The 24,865-nt window shown below is 38.1% G+C and overlaps 1 protein-coding gene across 5 annotated transcripts in view; it reads right to left on the bottom strand.

The window, feature by feature from the left end:
- Nucleotides 1-24,865, bottom strand: part of ADAM22 (ADAM metallopeptidase domain 22) — a 136,822-nt gene that overhangs the window by 99,885 nt on the left and 12,072 nt on the right. For all 5 annotated transcript variants that reach the window (XM_065666433.1, XM_065666432.1, XM_065666431.1 and 2 more), the window contains exon 3: nt 19,203-19,279. In XM_065666433.1, coding sequence (XP_065522505.1) covers nt 19,203-19,279 — 77 coding nt within the window. The remainder of the gene's footprint in view (nt 1-19,202; nt 19,280-24,865) is intronic.

Consider the following 24,865-nt stretch of genomic DNA (forward strand, 5'->3'; position numbering starts at 1 on the left):
CATGGATGTACGCCAGCTGCAGAGACAAGTGTGGCCAGTGCAGGCAGGCTGCAAAAGCCATTTGGATGTACCACCCCTGCTAACCATCTTTCCTGGGGCAGCCATTTACTGCTTCAGGTCTTTTATGATCACACACAAACAAGAGCTATGGTGGCCTGGCTGCCTGTGCACAGGATAGCTATGGAGCACACGGACTATAGATCTGGTGCAGCTTGGAAAAACAGGATTAGTAGCTCAGCTGAACCATTCATGCATACTATTTCCAGAGGAGAAGGGGTTTCCTGGCACTGCTCCTCCTGACATGCAAAGGTACTAAGGTACTCGGACAGCCAGATTGGGCTGCTCTTTGTCAAAACATACAGCCAGCAAAGTGATGTACCTCTCTTACAGCATAGCGTTTATTCAGTTGCTTTGATTGGGAAGGCACTTTGTAAATGAAAAATCTCAGTTCAAAGAGAGGAGATTTGCTCTAAAAAAGGAATCCTGCAAAAGATGTCTGGAAATCGCAAAGACAAATGTGCTCTGTTCCTCCCAGAGACCCTCCTGGAAGCAGTCTGGATAGGATTTTCTGGGTTTTTTAAGTTCATTCGTGGGGGGTTTTTTCCAGTACTATAAGTCTCTATTGTTAACTTATGCATTATTTAAAAGATACTGAGTTTAAAAATAGCTCTAAGCAGCCAAGGGAAAATGGAAAAACCAGTGAGCTGAAAGCCACAGCACTTCTCTCACAGATTGTTTCAGCATGCAACACATCACAGCCTTCTCCGTTTTCCCTTCAATTTAGTAGCCGTCTTTGACATATGCCCACCCATTTTCACCATCAAAGTATCTGAGGATAGCTCATTCCTGAGGCTGCATATTTCACGTTATCTGTGCACCACTCAGAAAGCAAATTATTACTACTATAGGTCCTCGGATGCATGTAGTTAAAGCCTTTGGGTTTGGGAGTTCTGTGTTCAACCCCCATGATCTGAGTTCCCTTATTAGGCGAGCACCTAACACTCTCTTCAGTATGTTAAAGTCCACAACACTCTTTCAAGTTACAGAGTGTCTATTACCCAGCTTGAGTTATGGTGGGATAAAGTGATTTGGCCTAGAGCACCTGGTAGACCAGAAGGCTGCCCAGCCCCAGGGGTGTTTCTTTGCTCTTCCTTCAACTGCAAACAATCACTAGACATGCAGGGTGGGTGGGCTACCAAGACAGCTCAAACACAGGGGAAGCTCTCACAAACCCTGAATGTACAGCATACAGTCAGCTACCTGGGGCAAGCACCAAGCCTTCCTCAGGCACTTCAGACAAAAAGGATATACGGGACCAGAATATGAACATCCTGAAGCATCAGGAAGGAATTAGAAGTATCTGAGGCCAATCTAAAATCATCAATGATCCTGACTCTTCATTTCATTTGTAAATCAAAGTCCAGAAGAAGACAGGCCTGGAAGTATTTAAAAATCTTCTGTTTATAAAAGTAGCAGCACTGAGCTCCGGAACAAGGAAAGAGCAATACTCATGTAAAAACTACATACACATCAGAACTAGTTCCACACTGCAAAAGAAACTAACTCAAGCATAGATATGTTAATTTTAGTCCAAAACATTTTCCTAGAGTTTGGCTACGTACTGATTTTAGACACTATGTTTATCCCCAAAGAAGAATACAAAAAAAGGGGGAGAGAGGGGACAATAAGGGAAGTGGCAGGAGCTGTTACCCTGTTTCGAATGTAGCAGGTTGTCCACATGCCTCAAAATTCAACATAGGATGTGTAGTCTTTCTCACATGTACGATAGAATTTAATGTTTATACCCATATAAGGTACGAGTAATAGGTAGAACCCGTATGGGCAACACCCTGTTGTGTCGTATGGTAACACGCGTATAACAAAAAGAGGCTACCACTGTATAAATAAACCCAGGGATAATAACAAGAGTGTTCTATGAGCTTGACAACATATAAAAATAACACCAAATGAACCCAAGACTGTTGAGGAGGAAACCCCCACCAATAACATAAAGCTCCTGACAAAGACCTTTGGACAATTCAAGAGAGGGTGGTGAGGATTAAACCACTGGCTGCTACGATAATGACTTGATGTTCATGCACTGAGGAGAGTCTTAGAGAGTCCTTTAATTACACAAGTTTGCAAGCTTGGAAACTGTCCCCCTGAAGGGACAAGCAATCTGTTATATAAGTCACCCCTTTGTTAGAGGGGCACCCCCCAAATTGTGAAGGCAGCAGAAGTCAGTGCAAGAGTACGCAGTGAAAACACCATGGAGCTTCTAAACTTGACAAGAGATAATAGAAAAGAGAATGTTTGTGTATAAATATACCTATATGGTCACCTTGAAATCTCCATTTTTTGAATAAGAAAAATGATCTGTGGTATTTTAGCAGAATGGTACAAGACTAATATCTGTACAGAGTGCAGTAACGCTGTAGTGCAGCAGATACCGCACGGTAGCTGCAAATTGATTTTGGGTTGCTGAAGGAACGTACTGTGATAACAATCTCTGCAGTGGAGATACCCATAAAAAACAGCATTAAAAGCTGAATAGTTCTAAGAGCTAAGAAAAATATATTTTTCTTGTTTAGAGAAGATAGAGACAGCAGTACTATAAAACACCCTGAGACAACACCGTAAATACATGTACAATATTACTCAAAAAAAAACCTAAAAAAAATAATTCATGAATGGCATTTGGAAATTGGAGAAAGAGAGAAGACCTTAAATGAGAAGAAAAAGTGGAGGAGAAAGTCAGTGAGAGAGAAGAGACATGGCTGGAGGAGTAGCTTTGTGAGTTAATGCTAGGAAAAGGAATAACACATCAAAAATAAAAGACACAAATGCCCAAATTAGGAGAACCACAATAAAACTTTCAGCAAAGGTTTAGGGCAAGATGAAAAACCTCTTTGGTTACTCAGATCCCTGTGTCTCCAGCATGGAGACAGTTCATTCTTTCCAAGTGCAAATGCAATTTGAAATTGTGCCGTAAAGAAGTTGAGAGACACAAATGTCCTGGGACTGATGTCCTGAGCAAAAATAAACATACATGAGAAGAGGCAAAGCAGCACATCACCTAAGATGACAGTCAAGCAAAATCCTAAAAGAAGGAGGAGTACAATTAGATCTAGAAATACTAACATGAGAAGGAAGATGACAATTATCAACTTGGTAGCATCAGCTGCTTCCTTTGTAGCACAGGTGCACTGATGCTGAAAGAGATTAAGAGCTGTGTGATATTTTGGCAACCAAACCTCCTTAAAGGATGAGGAAAGAGTCAGTTGAAAATTATAAGTTCATGTTCATTCAGAACTGGGCACTGGCTGAAAAAAGAAGATGACATTTTGCAAAAGTGGTTAAAACTCTCCTGCTTTCTTACTGCATGTTCAGTTTGATACTTGGGGAGTGATGGCACCATCTTAATGTTGGGGTTTTTTCATATCAGACTTTTTTGTCTTAACTTCTAAAAAGTTGTAAAAAAATTATAAAATTGTGGTTAAAAAAAAACAAACCTGAAAATATTAAATTTGTACTATGGGAGAAAACTACCTTTTTACAAAGGGGACTGGAGAAGACCACTCAGTCTTGCATGAAAGAGAGAGGGCTTCTATGGATCTTTACCAGAAAAACAAACTCTATTTGAAAACACTTATTAACAGGATTGTCCTGAGACAATCCTTAATATCTCATTGATGTTGTACCACAGGTCGATGAAGTACAAACTGCCGCATTCATGTACCACTATAAACCAACCCTGGTATTATACTCAAATAATCTCATTACCCATTCCTTATATAAATTGTTAACATGACCATTTATTTGCAAATTACTGAACACACAGTTTGAGTAACAATTATTTCAACGCATATCTGAAGTATCTGTAAGGAAAAGCAAAGAAGGAAAAAATGAGCAACTAATGAACTGCAGTTTATCTGTTCACACCCACTAATTGAATGTAACTTTCCTTAGTCACTATACCAGCAAATCCTTGCTGTTCTTCAGACTGACGCTGGCACCAGCTTAATCGCAAAACAGTTGCCACAGATTAGTGTAGCATTTCTCTATCTCACTTTAGCATCTACTCAATATTAAGTCACACAAAAATAGATGCCTAAGGAAACAAGGCAGCTAGCAAACCCATTTTAAAATACTCTACTTAGGCTGATTTGCAGAAGGACTATGCTCTGAACACTGGGCCTTTGAAAAGCTTTTGATTTGCTATACTGAACAACCTTCACACCTGAAAGGCCAATTCTGCAGCCAACTACACTGGGCCCTCAACTAGTGTCGCAAATTTGGTCCAAGTCCTGCATCAAGTACTGGTTCCCATCAAACAGGAAAACCTGTAGAAACACAAAATTGTTCTTCATGCAGCTTCAGTTTACTGACAGCAGTGTCCCAGTTTACCAGCAAGCAGGCAATCCTGCTTTACCCATTTACAACAGCATAAAATTATCATCAGTATCTATTGGGAAATACCTAATGCAGCTTCAGCCTTTTAGCTTCTCCAGGTGGTTTCTCTGTATATTGATTATTCCCTCCTCTGGCTACTCTTTGACTGGCAATTCAATTCCTTTGTCTCATGTCTCCTTTGCAGTAAATAGGAAGATTCTGGTTGCCATATGCTCTAAGAGGAGGGGAAAGGATTCTTGATTTCTGCCAGCTCCACTGCTGACAACTGGGAGGTGCCTCCTCCATCCTGGTATTCTGCCTCTTTCCTTAGGTAACTATAGTAATCCACAGCAGCAGTTGTTAGCTACATTCAGAAACCCCAGGGCAAACATGACTACATGGCTACAAAACATTAACAATGCAAAAAAATGCAGCTTAAAAATTACACAAAACACTAATACTATCCCAATAAGCAGTTTCTACAGATAGCTGGTGTTTAAGATCAATCTGCTCTAGTTACGACGTTAATTGCCCACACACACTTAAAATTCCTAAATGCTTTGGTTAGGTGGCAGCTGATCTCAGGGGTTCAGATTTCAAAGGTGCTCAAACATTGGCCTCTTATTCCCATACAGTATTTAGCTCCTTCTGTTTGGCTTTTCAAAGACAACTGAAAGAGACTTGTTAAAAATGCTAGTAACTGCTGTACTTTGAAAACAGGGAGATACACATTCCTGGAATATAGGATGCAGCAAAAAGGGCTTTAGATCTGAGGCCAAGTTCTTTTTTTAGGATGTTTGCCTGCAGCTCCTGATGAAGTCAACCAGAGCTACTAATGTTCATCCAAGGGCAAAAATTCACATATAACATTTATTTTATGCTATACACAAGTCTAAATAGGGAAAAATATGAAATGCGTAACTGAAAACTAGCTACTAGGTTTGGATAAAGCAGAACAGAAAGGCAGCAGTGGCAGCAGTTGCCCGAGTGCAGGGGCGTAATTTAGTTTGCCATGTGCAGTTCCATTAGCATCTTCTCCTTTTTCTGCTGGGGTGATACAGCTGACACAACACAACAGTATAAATACATCTTTAAGCTGTCTGAATTCACAAGGAGATTCCTGACTAGAAATACTGAAGGACTAGGGTGCCAACAGCATGGACAACAACTCATGACTTGCTCATTCCCCAGGCATTTCCCCCTCCCAAGTCCTGCACTGTCAATTAGGTAGCATCATGGTGGTCTTCCTTCTCCCTGTGTGAATAGGAAGGAACTCGTGCCATCAGCAACATCAGGTGAGGGGATTATGCCCACAGGGATTTACAGTGACCTGAAAATGACTCTGAAAACAGTTTAATGCTGCTTTCAATATACAAAAAATATAGAAAATGTCCACATTATTTCCTCATTGAAGGTCAGTGAATATTTTTCTTATTCCTGCTGGCACAGTAAAGTGTCAGCGTGTTGTCTGCTTGCTGCTGCTTTAATTCCTCAATGACAGAAAGAGGTGCAGAGGGAATGAAAAAAAAAAAAAATCTTAGTCATATTATCATAAACCAATGTAGTTAAAGCCAAATCCTTTCTTATGACAGGCTTTGCAGAGACCAAGCAGTACTTGCCTTATTTTTCTCATGTTCATTTCATGAGAAATTTGAGTTGCCCTCAGGAATTATCTGCATGATTATCAATGTGCAAGAACTGAAACCAAATAAAAGCCGAGTATTTGCTTCCAAAGAAAGCAACTGACATTTAGAGTTTATCTGCAAAAGAAATAAAAGCAATAAGGATCTCACTCCTCTGAAGTGCCAGTGCCTCTTGTTCAGTCTGCTCATTTGGGGTGGAGGGTGGGACAGAAATGGAAAACAGGAAACTTGACAGAATACTGCTAGGCGGTAAGTGTCCAAGAAGATCTCCCTTATGAGAAACCAGGTCTAGAATCTGCATTACTTCCATTGCTCTATTGTCTGCACACTCAGCCAATGTCTAGACAATGCTATTGTAAATAACAATCTTCCCTCGCTGAGATTATGAACAGGGGCCATACGAGAATCACTTGAAGCCTTACATGCAGACCTACCTATAAAGAGAGAAGGAAGGACTGTACTGGTCTAATCCATTGGCATTACAGCATGGACCAACATGAAGGCTATGACAACAATTCAAAGACTAAAAGCAAAGTATTTGCAGATCACCAGGCAAGAGAAAAAAATTATTGAAGTGTTTCAACACACCTCATGTAGGAAAGAAGAGGAATATGTTTATGTTTCACCACCAATTTGTATTCAGTCTGCAGGAAAATACTGCAGTGCCTCCAGAAAAACAGGTAAGTGGGAAGATCACACTAAATGCCTGTGCACTGAGATAATGCAGCCCCAAACTCAAAAGCTACACTTTTAGTAAAGCAAGTTTATTATCCCCCCATATTTTTGCTGACATCAATGCTGACACCACCTCTCCCTACCTCAGCATTATTCTTCTTTTCAGACATCTACCTCCGACCTTCTGTACTCCATCCTTGAAATCTGGTACCAGTAGCTTTATCTGACAAGCTTTTGGGAGTAAACCACACGGGGTCTTAATGTGAAATGTTCAATCATTTGTTTGAAGCATAATCATAAAGAAAGGCTTGTCTTTTGCCCTTCAGGTAAACCCACAGATCACAATCTAATTTTTATACTGGTGAAACAACCAGCTGTGAACGTGCGGGATAAATGAAGCAGGAATTGTTAGCAACAACCAGCAACTGACAATGTTGCTCAGTGCTCAAGCACTGAGTATCTGAAAGACTACGTTCGAATGTGGTGAAGACCTTTACCAACCTCACTTAAATCAGACTTTGATGGGAAGGGCAGAAATGGCATTAGCCAGCAAACCCGTATGGTTGGGCCTGAAGTGCTTTGTTTCTGCTGTCCAGATAGAGCAGGACTGGAATGAAGGTGAATGCAAATGACCTTCACAGCTCAAAACCCATAAAAACACATGCAAAAACCTGGTCAACAAGGGAATGGCAGAAATTCATTAGTGAGAAATTCACTCAGTTCCTAGTCTTCCCGATTCCCAGCTGCAAAATTATCCAGTCATATCCCCAAATATGGAAAAGAAACACATTCAGTAAGAAATGATGAATCGCATCTTTTGAACTCCCACAGTCTACCTAAGGAATCAGGCAAAGGGAAGAGCAAAACGTGAGTACAGCATAGCTGCCTAATTCAAGTGGTAACAACACGTATTTGCCGGCCATTAGAACATTACTGTATCCATTCCTCTTGTAAAATTCCTAGTTCACCAGAAATCCATTAACAGTGATGTTCTGGCAGACCACTAAAGAGAAATACATCCTCTAATACCAGAAAAGAAACGAAGATCAAAGAATGATTACAGATAAGTGCAGGCTAAAGATCAGCAAGCTTACACAGAAAATACGTTGTAATGTAAGATCTAACAATTCTTCCAAAAAGAGGAAGACAAAAGAAATCTCTTTATACCAAAGCAAAGGCTGTACATATATAAGTGAAAAGCTCTAGCCACCATTTTTCATTAACACTGGAAATGTATTTATATTAATCTCTTTAACTAGACTTGGCAGCTTCTCTACAGTATCATATTCAGCTCAATCTTGCTGGTTTTCTACAGCTTCACATTTCATGATTTCCACTTAGTGATGAGCAACTTACCAGAGTGAAGTACAATAAACCAAATTTATTCTTTGGCTGATTTCTAGTAAGTTTCCTCTGTAATCAAATAGACCACCTGACACAGGCAAAAAGGCATTGATAATCCCATGCCTCTCTACAGTCGTGGCAAGAATCCCTTTGCTTTTTGTAATTATCTAAAAGCAGAGATGATGCTAAAACATATGGCAACATAACAAAAAACCTTTTAGTCCCTTCAATGATATTTAGGAATGTATGTCCCTTTAAAAAGTGGAAACACACCTGAATTTCTTTATTTCTTTGCTCTGAAAACATGCATAACTCCATTATAGAAATATTACACCAAGCTCATGTTTTCTCCTTTTCTCTCAGCATAACTTCATTTAATACTATCAAAATTTGACAGACCAAATGGAAAGTGGGATTCATTATAAGAGAAATAAAAAGCAGAGACAATTATAATCTCCCTGTCACCACCAAGGCTGTGTTTGTGAAAGGAAGGTTGAATGAGAGCCACAACAAGTACCACATTTACAGTGAAAAAAGGCAGTTTTGCTCCAACTGAACTAATTCATAGAGGGAAAATCTTTAAGATGTGGTTGTGGTTTTTTTTTTTTTTGGCTGGCTGGCTCAGGCAAAACCAAAAGATACCAAAAATTCACAATCTACAAAAAGATAGGGTGATTTTTATCTTTTTGTTAATTACATATTAATCTCTACAACAATTTAGAGCTGCCACTATGGTATATTGACTAACACATAACCAGGGGCTTAAAATCTGTCATGTCCTCTGGACATGAATGCTTTTGTTTTGTTCTTCTGGAACAAATCTCATATCTTGATATTTAGGCCAATCTTCAGTGTGTCATCAGGAGGGGTTTTACTTAGAGGGTGAGTACATCCTGCACATTTGTAACTTCTTGAACGTTTATACCCTCCCCAAAAGATTTGTCAGCAAGAACAAGGAGATCTGATATGAGGTACACGACACTGCATATAAATAAGTTTCGCTATCAAAAAGTTGGGCTCTAAGTGGGTTTATTTCTATGGAGAAAGAAGGGAAGAAAGATCAAGAACAAAAAAATCGTAAGGTTTTGGGTTGTTTTTTTTTTCAATTGACCTTTATTATTTCAAAAAAAGGGCAGAAGCCCAATTTAGAAGAAATATCTCCTAGTAGGTCATCTTTAATAAAAGCACAAGATGATTTTTCTCCTTCATCTCACTGTGTATCACACCAAATGACAGCATTTTATTTCCTTTGGGATAGCAGAAATAAAGTGAATGGAACAGAATGAGGACACATGATAAATACTGTCTAACATTTGTCTTTTTTTTTTTTTAAGAAATACAACTACTAACACACAACCAATCCTTCAGTCAATAGATAAAGGGATTTTTTCTAGCCTACATGAATTTACTTGTATTTTATGGTAGTACAAGCAGATTCTATACTACTTCATTAAAACACCTGAAACAAAAAAGGGATTAAAAAAAAAAATTTCTTTCAATAGCATACCATAAAACAGCCACATGCCTCTGTTTCTGTTAGGATTATCTGACAGAACATTACATTAAACAACTTCTTAATATATTGGTGCAAATAAATTGTTCAGTGTTTCTGCAAAACATAGATTTTAATACCCTATTTGATGAGTAGTGTAAACAAGGTATCTTTCATTGCTTCATTCATCTCCTACTATTTCATAATGAAACTTGGACAATAATGAACTAAACTAAATAGGAAGCAATTAGGTATTTGAAGAATTTTAGTGTCATACTGAGTTCTGCTCCAATCAGATGACTTAAAAGGAAAATTTGATTATCATATAATTTAAAAAAAGTAGGAATTAGATGGGGCATTACAGAAACATTGCAGTAACAATAGCAGACTTTGAAGTCCAAAGGCCTGTAAAGTATCAAATGAGTCCCACTGTTTGAACTGTTGACTACAGTCAACAGAATACTTTGGATTATGTTCAAGAAGTGAAAGGTTTTCCAGTAGGATACTTGTCTATCAGCCCAGGGTGGCACAGGGAGCAGTGGCTTCCATGGCCACAGCAGCACCCCTGACAAGAGGGAAACAGGGCACAGATCAGTCATTTCCTGCCAGATTTGCATTTGCTAATTAGTGCTTCAGGATATGAAAACCTGATTTTTGTGCATGTTTTGGAAGAGGACAAAAATCTCACCACATAGAGGGGGTCATTACACTAATACAGCTGGGAAGAGAATTGGAGCAATTTGTGCGAAGAGCTTCAAATCAAAGTACAGAATCTGGTTTGTTTGTGGTTTTCTTCAAGGAAACCAACTTTCTGCACTAAGATAGCAGGCCCCAATCAAATGAAAACAATTACATTAAAGACTACCCACGATACAGAGAGTCTGTTGAAAGAAGCCAGTTTCCATCCACTGAGCGAGGAAACGTGGGAACACCCATCTTGAATCTTACTAGCAAAATGCATTAAAAAATGCTACATAAATCTCACACAACCACAGAAACAAATGGCTGTACACTTCATAGGTAGCACCTTATATCTGTAATAGATACTGCAAAGAAAGCAAACAAGTCCATTGCTTTGATGCAAGAATTTGTGTGCACAAATTGAGCATGGTTATTTGCAGGTAAAATGTTCCATATGTTAACAACATATTGGTTTAATACTGTCTGTTGGTTCAGTCTCTGAACTAAAAACACATTCCTTAAGTAGAATGACTATCCTGCATAGAAGAGGGCTGAATAACCTATTCCTCACGTAATGATCCCACAGTATTAAAAAATGTGAGTTTGTGTACTGTTGGCTATTCAGCCATCCATTCGGTCCTCCAGTTCCCCATGGAAAGCCTAACAGTTCCTGCTGCCTTCATTCTCTGTATCTTCATTCATAGCTCCATGCATCACTTGACTTCTTGTCTGAAAAGGGGGATTCAAATTCATTTCGCTGCTTAGCTGAGCAAAGTATTTGAGCCCCAAGCTAAAAGGCCTGCAGCACTTCCTCTGTTTCTGTAAGTGCTATTTTTAATGCACACATACAGAAGGCCATGATGCCAAAGGAGTTCTCAAGGAGAAAGTAAAAAAACAGGGCAGAGCAGCTGGACAACACAGGGAGAGGGATATCAAGGGAACTGTATCAGTAGGAAGGCTGCCGACTCATGGAGGAGATGCCCTATAAAGGACAGCACAGAATATACCAGCTATTTAAATTTCTGTTCATGCATTTTCCTGTTTACTACCTTCTTCACATCTTACTCTGACTAGTATTCATATGGAACAATTTGTAAGACAGCAATAATGTTGCAGCTACAGTGGTCTGAGAATCTGACAGAAAGTAAGAAAGAAAAAATCATTAATTTCTATTTGACCAACTTTTAGGGCTGTTTGCTTTCGTAAACACAAATCCTATTCTAGCTTGGTTTAAAGCATAAATAAATAAATAGTCAAAAAGGTCAAGAGTTTGTTTTGTATTATTTACAGAAGTGACAGTATCCAATCCAAACATTCAAGTAAAACTTCTGGTGCCCAAACTAGTCATAGAATGGTTTGGGTTGAAAGGAACCTTAAAGCTCACCCAGTTCCAACCCCCCTGCCACGGGCAGGGATACCTGCCACTAGATCAGGTTGCTCCAAGCCCCATCCAACCTGGCCTTGATCACTTCAGGGATGGGGCAGCCACAGCTTCTCTGGGCAACCTGTGCCAGTGCCTCACCACTAATTCCATTTCAACAGTAAATCCAGAAACTACACTTTGACTGTCATAGTCGCCTTGCAGAGGCTAAATCAAAAATATAATTAATGTTTCTTTTAAAATCCTTCATAATGGCTAGAGCTCATGCGATTGTTAAAGGTACTGCCACTTGGAGATACACAGCACTTTAAGGATAAATTCATAGGCACTGAAACATGTTAAGCAGTTGGATTCTTTTCCTAGTTTAAGTTATTTTACTTTAAAGAAGATGCTAAAAATAGCACATGATTGATCTGTACATATGAGGTATGTCTGTATATGTGTGTGTAAGATAGATAGCTCCTAAGTGATCTGATAATTTAAGGAGTGTCATCAAGAAAGAAAAACATTATAGTAATAGAATGATAGTATCTCTCCAGACTAATTAATCATTTTCTTCCTACACACACAAATACACAGTAGTACATTTCCTGTAATTATTTCTGTGTCAAAAAAATCAGACCACAGAAAGGCAATTTATACTCAATGCTGATAAATGTTTAAATTATTCTACTATCACAGAATCACAGAATGGTTGAAGTTGGAAGGACCATATGGGAGTCATACAGTCAATCTCCCTGCTCAAGCAAGGTCAAGCAAGGTCATCTAGAGCACAAAGATTGTGGTGCTATAAACCTACAGATATTGCTTCCAGTGAATATAATTACCTAAAAGCAGTAAAATATTCTTTTCCACGTCCATTGAGAGAAAAACAAAGGACTGGCCTTTTCAGAAGCTTTGTTAAATGGGCTAGGAAAGTATCTTACCAGGGGCTGCACAGATTTTGTATACATACATAAATGTTTTTCAACGCTATTTTTCTTAGAAGTCATGAACCTTAAGTGGTGTTTCAGAAATATCAGGGAATTCTCTCACAGGTGATTAGAACTATCTTAGTGACACACTCAGAAATAACAGATGAATGATACTAATTACCTTTTTTGTTCTCATTTTAACCAGAATGCTAATTAAGCATTTGCAAGCATTTCACAGACATCAACTTTCGTATCCCATCCAACTGAAGTTAGTAGCCATTGTGATGATTTCAACACCCTTTACTAGCAGCTGATACGAAATCAACAAAAAACCTAATGACAATAATACTGCAACAATCATAATGGATATTTCTTAACCTGAAACTAAGTATCAAAAATTGAATGTAATGGAGTTCTCAAAAGCAATTTAACCTTTCCAAAAGAAGACTTAAGCATAACAGGACATTAAACAGAAAAAACAGGACTGCAAATTCAACAATAGTAATAGTGATGATAAAATACGATCAAAGAACATAGTACATATTTACTAAACAGCCAATTCTAAGCTTGGAAGAAGAAAGTTTTTTAAAAAATAAAAGAAAAATTAAAAAAGGGTGGCTGAAGAAAGAAAAAGGAATAAAAGGAAAGAAAAATCTTGGGACCTATGTAAAGAGGTATCAATTAGAAATGGGAAAACTATGCTGCCTTTATATGTGATACAGCCAAAATGCAGTACTAAGTCTACAATTCAGCAAGGATGGTGATAAACAAGGGAGGTTGATGAAAAGGCACAGAAATCATTAAAGATGCCATTTTATCAAAGATCCAGTAGCTGAACCTATTTGATAAAACAAAAAGAACGCTGATGTGATATACATACTGAAGTGAGAGGAAAACTTGAAGTGAGAGGAAAACTCGAAGTGAGAGGAAAACTCAATGCTACAGGGTTTTTCCAGTCTCATGTTCAAACATTTATCATTGAGGGTAATGATCTATTCAAATAATTTATATCTCAACAGATTCTTCATTCTTCGTTTGTTTGTACAAAATATGTTAGAAAAGCATGTTAACACAATGGTGGTGCAGAACAATTGCCTCTGAAATTAAGCAACAATATCAGGGAGAAAGTGTTTATGAAGTCTGGTTTGCAGTTATGACCATCCTAATATTTCCATCACAGACTGGGAGAAGGAAAGGATGACTTTGCAAAATGGGGTTGTGAAAGAACAATCCTGTTGGGGGGGGCTGAGATGTTCACAAAGATTCACAAAGAACATGATAAGCACCACTTAATTCAAAAATAGTGCAGAACATGATTCAGTACCTCATTCAAAAGACCTGAACCCAGCCTATATCCTGCTACCTGAAAATTGGTACTAAATGTCACAATTAAATTTCAGAGCACTCTCACATGGTGAAAAAAAAATAAGGCATTATTTTAAGTAAGAATCAATTACCAAATTGATTGTACTCAAGTGGGGCTCCTCAGCCTACATGCACAGAGCATGAATAAGGAAACTGAACAGAGTTTGAATTCCCTTGATTCAAATAAATTCCAGCTGCTACTGAAAACTATTGGGACTGTGTGCAGCCAAGGCATCCATTAAAATATCTAGTAAGGGATTGAGCTGGATTTTAGGGAGACCCAAAACCGCTGAAAGAAGAGCTGCTTCTCCTCAGGTTTGATCTGACCATTACTTACGACATGCAGTTACCCAAACAGTTATTGGGAGGCATTAGGAGGGTAACAAAGATCATAAAGCATGGAGAGATCTTCTTACACCCAGCACCACAATGCAGCAAGTCATGTAACATCAAGCAGAGCCCCTCAATCACACACTCATCCTGCGGGGGACAAGGAGGAGTGCAAAGCTCACAGGGGCAACACGGAATAAAGACTCACAAAGAATTATAACAGTCACAAATGGCGTAACTGCACCTTTTAAACCATGCCAGGGAGCTAATCTTTTTTGAAATCCACACAGCCAATTTAGAGCAAATTTAGGAATATGTTTTCCATTTACAGCTTACATGACACATTGATATTAGTGTTGGAGACCATTTGCCAAAAGAAATTACAGGCAAAGTTTCAGCAGTTTGTCTCACGAAAAAGCTGGCACTTGGCTGTCAAGCTGCCTTTTATTTTGCTTCTGTTTCCAGGATTTTTTAATGAAGTTTATGGTCTGATTCTGTAAGGTTTGCAAAACTCTAGTTAAAAGACATTACTAATAAACATTCCCACAAGGCATGAGGAATGTCTGTATCCTACTCAGCAGAAGCTGCAAAAACCATTCAGCGGCAAGGCAAAATAATAAATTCCTGGTGTGCCAGGAACTTTCCAGTATCACTAACCAGAAATAATTTAAATTAAGACTGAAATAAACAAAATATCTATCAATAGTTTCTGAAGAAGCTTCTTTGGTTTTGCCTACCTTTGGATAAACTAGGAGACAAGGGCATTTATATTCCACATCGTGAATAGACTGATTGCAATTTATAAAAATTGACTCATTTGAAATCTTTCAGCCTTCTGAACACATTTGATCATCAGGACCATCAATTTATACACAGTACTGGCACTCCTCTGGGACACAGTCAGGTGCCCAACAGGAACAGAAGATGTGTAGACTTCATAAAGGGGTAGGGTTTCTGAGCGTATCTTGCCCAGTCTACTACTTCTTTATGGATTATTTTTCATTAACACTAGAGGAATTAAATTCGTCTTACAAGAAGAGAAAGCAAGTGGTGATTATGCTCCATGTTAGTGACTAAGTGCCACCAGGAAGGACAGAGCAATCCTGAAGTGCTGAATATAAGAGTGAAATCCTTATTTACGTGCTTCCCCATCACCACAAACCTGAGGATCTCACTCAGGCTATCAATGTGTTCACTCTCCCACGAAAAGGCCATGATCAGGGAGGGCTCTTCTTGTTATAACATGATAAGCCAGGGCACACACAGGTGCCCAGATGCTCCAGGAAGCTTTCTGAAGGTCAGGAGTCCCCTTGGCAGAGTACCTGGTGCCCACACTACACCTCAGAAGTGAGCACAACTCAGACTGAGGTTCAGCAAACCCTCTCTACTTGTCTCCATGACAGGCGGCACCAGAGCCCTCATACAGAGGATGATGCTGCAGCCAGGAAGGGCCTAGATCATCCTTCTTGCTTGATGTGGCTACCACTAAGCGAACCTAGGGTAGGCACCGCAGGCCAGACAGACCCCAGGTCTGGCAGAGCCAAAGGCGTCATTAACAAAGATGGCCACAGAAAACAGCTCCATTAGATAAAGTTCTGAACACATAATGATACTGAGGCAAAGGATCCATAAACACACCAATGCAACTAAGACAACCCCTAACCTTTGCCTGAGGGATTGAACCTTTCAAAAACACAACTGATTCGATCTGAAAGCTCCTCTGTAAATACATCAGCCAGCTGAACAGACAAAAAAAAAGTTAAAAAAGAAATATTCTATCTTTAAAAAAGCTCATTGCAGAGACACTATGGCAACTTGGGGAAAAGGAAGAGAGAAAGATAGTGAAGCATGCAGAGAAAACACCACCATCACTGAAAAAAAGGAAACTACACTGTAGTTGTAACAGCTTATTACTGTTTTTTATTCTCATTCAAGGTAATGTTTCAGTGTATGTCACATCTGCGTTTAATGTGAACAAACGCACATTCAAACCTGGTTGAGATCCAGTATGAGCAAGAAGAAACCACACAGATTTCAATGTTAAATTAAACTGCCACACTATAACACCAGTTGGAAAATTTTGTTTTCCTTCCTTTCATCTGCATCCAGGACTGGCACAATGCTCCCTTTCTGGGCCTCGGTTTTCCTGACATCTAAAATGTCAGTGTGAGCTCTGCTTTTACATTTCCATGCCCACCTCCTGTATCTTCCCAGCTTGTTTCATTGCAGAGATCAGTTTTGGCTGCAGGCCACCATTCTGAGAGATGAGAGTGGAAGGGACTGGGAATGGGAAGTTGCTTCAACTAACACTCAGATTCAATAACAGAATCTCCTATGGTGAGATAAAACAGAGGGTATCAGGCAATGAGGGAAGAGAGACAAGTAGGAGACCATAAACATTTCTGCCAGCCTCAACTGCCAGAGTACAAAAAAGTTGTCAAGAAAAAGTATGCAAGAAAAACAAGAAAGTTGGATGGAATTACAGGAATAGAGAAAGTAATGTCCATACAGAAAGCAGTAAAGAAAGAAAAACTATTTGCAGACAGACACTAGGGGCACATTTTAGTTTCTGATTTTTTAAAGCTTTCTGTTTGCTACTATCATTTTAATTTTGAAATTTTGTCCTCCATGAATTGGGGAACCATACAGAAGAATGAACACTTCTACTGTGACTGACCACCACTGACATTGTAACTAGAGATGATCAGATGCGCAAGCCGTATTACACCGATTTTTAAACGACATGGAGACTGCAAGAACAGAGATTGACAAAGGCAGGGACAGTTTCTCCTTTCTGATAACCTATGTATTTTAAGTCATTCACCCCTGTCCCCCATACCTCCTTTAACATTCCTCAAATGCTTATTAAGCGTAAGAGCTAATTTTACCACAGGGACCTGCTTCAGCATGCTTTTGATATTAGCAGAGGTTCAGCTGATATTTTTTACAGAGGAAAACTAGAATCTTGGACCTTGATCCTTACAAGAATTCAACTACTTTTCAATATAAAGCTACTGAGGGCTAAATTTGCCAACCACTTCTCAAAAAAAATAGTGCTTTTCTCTCAGGATCCTTAGAACATACATACAGAATGTAATACAGAGAATAAGAATTGCAAGAGAAGAAATATATATATAGACTTCTGAATGAAATAGATTTGTTCACAAGAATAATAATACATTTTAAATGTCGCCCTGGCATACTTGGCCCTTTTTTATGTATGATCTTCAAATGCTATTACAGAGGTAGTTTAAGTGCTGATTTAAATACCATGATAGAAGTCAAACATCTTAATTTCCTTGAAGACTTCTTGTTTTCATTTTGCAAAATCTGTGATACGATTTTTTCACATTATAAAAAGCACAGCTCCTCAAGAAAAGTGCATATTTAAGGTGGATTCTGGCACTTTGAAGAACACTAAGGATATATTTTTACAGTCTTACCATACAAATACTAATTTAATATCATTAAAGACAACAAAAAATGTTATGAAAATCAGATAAATTTCAAAACAAAACAGATTTTAAACATATGTGTGCATTTATGTGCATATGTATATGTGCATAAACAAAGAAAATCCAGAGATACAGAGAACTGTTGCAGCTCCTAAAAGCATGTCCTTAACTTGTGTTTTCATATGCCATTGCTAAATGTATTTACTTTTATCAAGATGACCCGAAATTCATACTGTAAGGACAATCCTGATCTTCCAGAAACTCATTGTGGCCACACCGTTAATCTGCCGCCCAAAGTATCATAGAATCACAGAACCGTTTGGGTTGGAAGGAACCTCAAAGATCATCCACTTCCAACCCCCTGCCATGGTCAGGGATACCTCTCACTACATGGGCTTGCTCAAAGCCCCATCAAGCCTGGCTGTAAAAACAGGTTTTGCAACCTATTCTCAGTAAGGTCTAAGTAGGTATAAAAACTGCTTTTTCCAACAGACATTTCAATGTTGTGGATTTAGTGCTTTTTAGCAGGAAATTCTTCCTCTAGATTCTTTTAAAATGCATTTGTTATACAATCATACTTCTAAACCAAACTCTTTCCTTCCAGCAGCACAGTGTCTCTGCCATCTGTAAGTAGTAAGGATTCATTTGTGGTTTTTAACTCATGTCCGTGCACATAAAGAAATCACCACTGCTTAGAATGCGCATGCAAGTGAAAAAAAAAAAGAAATTTGAGTGGCTTCCATTACAATCTGAATGGTTCATCTGTATGGCAGAAATTCTTGTGGCAATTGAACACAACTCTTACACTGAAGCACGCAACATTGTGTTCCATTGCTGGGAGTTGAATTACTTAAAGCATTTCTATTTACTTTATTATTTATTCTCTTTTCACTTCAGAGCAGAAAAGCAAAGCAACTCCTATTTTAAATAGCTGTGCTGAGATGCAACTTCAAAAACTTAAAGCCACATACCAGATCTCACTTTAAGTTTACTATTGTTCAGACTTCCCTCGCAGACCGAAGTTCACAGTGTGCTTCCCCCTTATAGTGCTTCTCTCTTCCCAAAAGACTGTAAACGCATCCAGAGAAACATCATTCCCAACTATCAATCTCATCCTTTTTTGAGGATTAGCTGTCTTGCAATTGCTGTATCTCCAGTACTTTACACTTGGTTATTAAAACGCTAACAGCTACCAGTTTTTGGCAAATCTATCTTTTAATATACATGGAGGTTCTGAATGAGTATAGTGATTTGCCTTTAAGGTTAACTGAAAGATGGCAAATGAAGTTATAATGCTAAAATGTTACCTACACTACAATAGCTACTAAGTAGTAACAACGGAAATATAAAAACCTATAATAGTGCATGAGAAAATAACAAAAGAGCTTAAAATACACTACTACAGATGAACTCAATACCTAGAAATAGCATTTATGCTATAATACAGCCTCTAAAGCCTCTGCTGAAAAATAACATTTCACTGGCACCAGGTCTTGAAAAAACACAGAGTACGATGCAATCATTACTTACTGGTTTAGCGTCACATCTAGGATGAAAGATGATCCAAAAGCATCAACTTGGAAGCTGGCGCGAGCAATGTGGGTAGACTGCAATATTGAAAAGACTAGAATTAGTATTTAGGCATAGCAAAACATACTGTACAGGTTTGTGAATGCACGTATTAAATATATTTACTGAGTAACTATGCTGTTAACCAAATAAAATTATACTGAAACGGAGAAAGCCATCTATGATGACAAATAAAAGATCTGTTTTCTGAATTTATGAGGCTAATTCAAGAATTCCAAACACCACAACCTATGGCTGGGAGTAACCTCCCTCTTAACCTATCCACACCATAGGAAATGGCTTTCTCTACTTCCACCTTGGGCAAAATCTTGAGCAAAGGATAGTGGAAGTCTCCCACTGGCTAATGCGTTATTCGTTCCCTATCATGTCTTTGGATACAGACCAGTGGAGAATAGCTGAGACATTATTGGTTTGGTCAGACTAGGATACACTCACAAATCTCACTGACATTACCTGAAAGAAGCTGTGCATTCAGATAGAGTCTTATTTAAGCCCATAAAGCAAGGTAATAGCAATGCGATAAAATCTGATTAGTTGCATTTTATGTGAAGCTCTGACTCACCACCCTGTAACCCATTTCCTCCAAAAGGCTCCCAAAACCCCAGCCCCCTGAGCAGTCACTAAATCCAAAAAAAACTGGGTGTTAGAGAAACATCTCTTTCTTCCTTTCTTTGTTCATTCCTTTGCCATGTATTTTCCCTGAATTAATTGCATTCATTCAGTCCTATAGAGGACAAACACAGGAATACTTTGTAAGTCATGATCTGCCAAAAATAGAGTATTTATTGTAGTAGTAGTAGAAGAAAATACCGAGCTATCCAGTGGAAATGCAACAGTTGTTCTAGGACTGAAAACTCACAAGAAACGAACAGCCACGTTATTTACCTAATTAATAAGAAAAGCTACTTTCAGACATTTTGGAGCAGTTTCAACTTTGTTCTCATTTTCCTTTCATTGAAATCTGCGCATTAAGATTTGAAGCATGTAGACAGAGGAATCTAAGAGGAAACATTGAAGAACCACTTAAAACTCTAAACTACACTTCTCTAAATAAATACCAAACAGAATAGTACAACTCTAACAAACGATTTATTGAAAACTCTGGGAAACACAGGACAGGATAGGATAATGTGAATCATCAAATTCACTCTCTCTAAAACTACTGGCAGGCTTTCAATAGGCATTAAATCCAGAAGAGTTGAGAATACCAGTTTCCCTGGAAAAGAACAGCAACAAAGAAACGGAAAGTCGAGAGAAACATGACTTTTTATTACATTTTTAGTTGCACTACAGCAGAATTTTCTTCTATGTCCACATATATAAGCGCAAGTACTAATAAATCAAAAAGACCACAGCCATGAATACATGTTTACAAACAGCTGATTCCTTTAGGGGGGAAAAAAAAATAGCTTCTCTTAACAGAGGATGCTCAGGCTGAGTGCCCTCTATAAAAATGCCGTTCAGTGAATGTGCATCCAAAATGGCATGATGAGAAATTCCACATATTTAGATTATTACAGTTTAGAAGGACACAGTATTAACTGGAAAGCTTCTTAGAAGGCCTCTCAGTAGATACAATTCAGAGAGTCAGATATCCTTTTAGCTACCCCATTACGTCTAACCTGCTTTGTAACCGAGGCCACAGGTCTTCACTAAGTGGTTCCTGTAATTCCTGAATTATTTAAAAGCATCTCTTTAAACAAATGCATAATCAAAAGCCCAGTTTCTATTAAAAAAAAAAAAAAAAAGAAATCTTATTACAGCTAGTCCCAATAGTCCAAAATGACCCATGACACAGCCAAGCTGGTATCTGCAGTGACATACAGCTGCAGCACATATGGCCACCCACACGTACTACCATCATTTAGATGTTTCTGGCCTGCAGCAGCTAGCACAACCAGAAATACAGCAAAAACAACCATCAACAAATTATCATGTTAGCATTTAGCATTTCTCTTCCACCTCCCAGGCAGCACAGTTTGCTTTGAATGGTGTTAAAATTCCATTGTCTCTTGCTAGAAATGTGAATTTTTAGGCTCCTGCTCATAAACAGGATGTGACAGGCCAAGATGCAGTAAGGTACAAAGGGCCAGTGCTAGTTTTGCCATTCTCTTGTTCCACTGCAGCACATTTACTAACCTTAACTAACCTTCAGTTACCTTCCTGCACTGCAACAACCATTTTCTGATCAAAGGAGTAATGGCAGACCATTTGTTCACTTTTCAACATTACTAAAGGCAAAGAACATTCTACAGCACTTTATTTTTTCTGCTTGTTAACACAGCTACATATGCCATCATTTAGATCTCTGTACACAGTATAACCAAGTCTTCTACATGATCACATGCTGGTATCAAAAAAGAATGTGTCAGTAAGGAAGAATATAAAAAGCCTAACTTAAATTTCTAAGAGGACATATACTAAAGATAGCATTTGTCATTAAAATGTATTCACCTCATTCACTGTAAGAGCAAAAATGATGAGGGTTTTTTGGTTTGTTTTTTAACTGCTAGGTATATTGCATCTTATTGATTTGGTCTGGGAAATCTCCTCCCTTGAATGTCTCTAAGATAAACATTTACAAGGCTAATGTATTTCCGAGGTCACCCTGGACCACAGTTATTCCCTGACAGAAGCTGTTAATGTGGATTTAAGAGAGAAAATTACTATTAATACATTAAGATGAAAACCTTTACACAGACATAACCACCCCCAAGACAAGCAGGGTAAACCCAAGAAACTTAACCATTAAATTTAAACTCAAGTGCAATCAAGAGCATCTCAAGTATATGTCAAACCTACCGAGATGCCATGACACACATTTTGGATAGTGAGACAAACTCAGTTCTTTCCAGAAATTACAGCCCTTCCTTCAATCCTGATGTTTGGTTGCAAACACTGCAACACCGCATAGCAAGGGCTGCTCCTGAAAATGAAGAGTTCTGTCCCATCCCAGCCACGTGTTCCCACCTGCTCTCCTTAGCGGCTCATCTGACTGCCCAGAAAGTCAGATCAGCATCAGAGTATCAATCAATATTTGGGAGTGGATTCATCTTCTGCTGGACAAGTAAATTGATCCAAATAAACTATATAGCCACACCATGAGTAGATACAATGGAAAGAAGCTGGAAGGGACACACAAGAGAGAATGAAGATGAGGAAGACAGATTTCCCCGTCAATGACAACTAAAAGATCTCATTCAGTGTAACAAAAACCTGCACCTTAAGAGTACCAGCCAGTACATGGTTTAGGGCAACAGTTCTTCTGAATATCTGGTTAAGAACCACAAAATACAGAAACAGATATTAAAAGGTCTTGGCTTTACATTATTTTTAAGTACATCTACCTGCCTGCTCAGTGAATAGGTAAAACAGCCAGCTGCAAAGGAAGCTTGCACTCATAGATATATGTCAACAAAAGAACCCAAAGAAAGGAAATAAATACATACTTTTATTCCATCTATACCTCATTCAAGCACAAGTAACCAGACAGACACCTGCAAAGGCTCCTCTAAACCACTGAATCGAGACAGTTAGGTCACTCAGCTCTCAGACCAAGGAACCTTCTCAGAAAATTTGAGGCTTTTTCAACAACCACGGTCATGACACATTGATCTCTGACAACTCAGTCATAAAAGGGGAGTTCTTGGAGACAAAGAGAGATGCATTCAAATCAGAACATGAACAAGAGCCAGGAAAGGAGACTCTAACAACTTAATGGAAGAGCACAGTGCTGTGCCTCCAATACAATCAAAAAGTTCTGAAATTTTAATGTCATGCAACTGAAGAGGGAAAATACAGATAACAACTCTGAAATCAGCTGCAGGGCTTTCAGATGCAACTTCTAGTAGCACATAAAGTGTACTACCCTGCAATCCCCCTTACAGAAAACACTGAGCATCCCATGCGTCTAATGCAACTATACAAGGGCTGACTTTTGTCAAAGACTGCAAAGTTTAGTGGATGTCTGCAAGGAATCAAAAGTAAATGGAGCAGAAACAATTATTTCAAATCACTAAGCACAAAGACATTTTATCTAAAACAAATATTGAAAGCTTGAATCCTAGAAAAACAAAGTGGTACCTTTGAAGGTACAAACCTTCCTGCCAAAGAGGGATGAGATTCCAATTATTCTAAATCACCTGCTCCATGCCTCAGGGATCACCGCAGTAACAGAGACGGGCAATCAGTAAGAAGTGTGACTACTTATTATTACAAAGAAACACAACAGAATAGCAATGATTTCTGATACAGTCCCTTCAGTACCCTTGCTGGGAATCAACTTTCTCCAGAAAGTGGCCCCAAAGAATGAGCTTCTGCAAAGGGAATACACATACGTGACTACAACCAACATATATCATTGTAGATCAATGGGGAGCCTGGCTGCACTGTACTATAGATAACCTTAAGTATGTTTGACAGATTGTAATATCAAATAATGTCAGATATTTTAATCACAAGTGAAACATTTGCAAGCAAAGCACTTTCTTTAATAATCATACTTTGAAAGGAAGTATTTTAGAAATTTTCCTCACTTTGCATATAATTAGTTGGGTGTAGAAAGCAGCATTAGTAACAGGACAACTAATATTTTTCCTTATTAAAATAAGGAATTATTTCCTTATTAAAATAAGGAATTTATAATAAGGAATAATAATTTCCTAATTAAAATAAATTTCCTTATTAAAATTATTTCCTTATTAAAATATTTCCTTATTAAAATAAGGAAAAAAGATAATTTAAAATACGTTGTAACATAGTGTACAATTCCTCGTAACACATTTTTCTCATTCCTGAAGTATCCTTCTTAGAGCACTTTGAGGGTTTTTAGTAAATTTTGCTAGAAGAGATAACAATGATTTCCATCAAAAAATAATGTTGGGGTTTTCTTTTAAAATCATGAGAAAATCTTTATATGCTTTGCTTTTGATGTAAATAATTTTATATTTACTTCTATTTATAACCTTGTAGTTTCTAATTAAAAGATTCCAATCAAATTTGTAGATGAAAGAAAAGCATCAAGAGAATCAAGACAGAAGATAATATAAAATGTTACAGCAAAAGAGAATTAAAAAACTGTGCTTCAGAGCCTGTAAGAACAGTGAGGTTTTACAGGAGACATTCTGGGAGTCAGTCATGTTTACAAAGTAATAGATTATTTAGGTATTAATGTAATTCCCCTCCTCTATTTAATAGGAGAATAGAAACCTCAGCTTGTTAACAATGCTTTAAGTGCGTGTGAAATGACTGTTAAGTTCAGTACGGACACAGATAAATCCGTGGGAAATCACAATAAATACATTAATGAAGTTGAATAAAAACTACAGCAAACGTTTCACGTAGATTTACCTAAAAAGAATTTTAACTGCAGTTTTGAAAATAATCATTACACTTGAATTTATGCTACAGTGGAGCAATGCAGTGCTAATTAGCACATGTACGTATTATAAAAGGTCAATTTTTAGCCTCTGTTGTGTTGTAACAAATCCACAGCTATGCAGTATAAAATTGTTGTACGTAAAATAAGAAATTGGTTCCAAAACTTACTTTTCTACTTGCACTGGGGAAAATAAAAATTAAAACTTTGCTCCAAGACAAAATAC

The sequence above is a fragment of the Lathamus discolor genome, chromosome 2 (assembly GCF_037157495.1).
Source record: "Lathamus discolor isolate bLatDis1 chromosome 2, bLatDis1.hap1, whole genome shotgun sequence".
Lineage (NCBI taxonomy): Eukaryota > Metazoa > Chordata > Aves > Psittaciformes > Psittacidae > Lathamus > Lathamus discolor.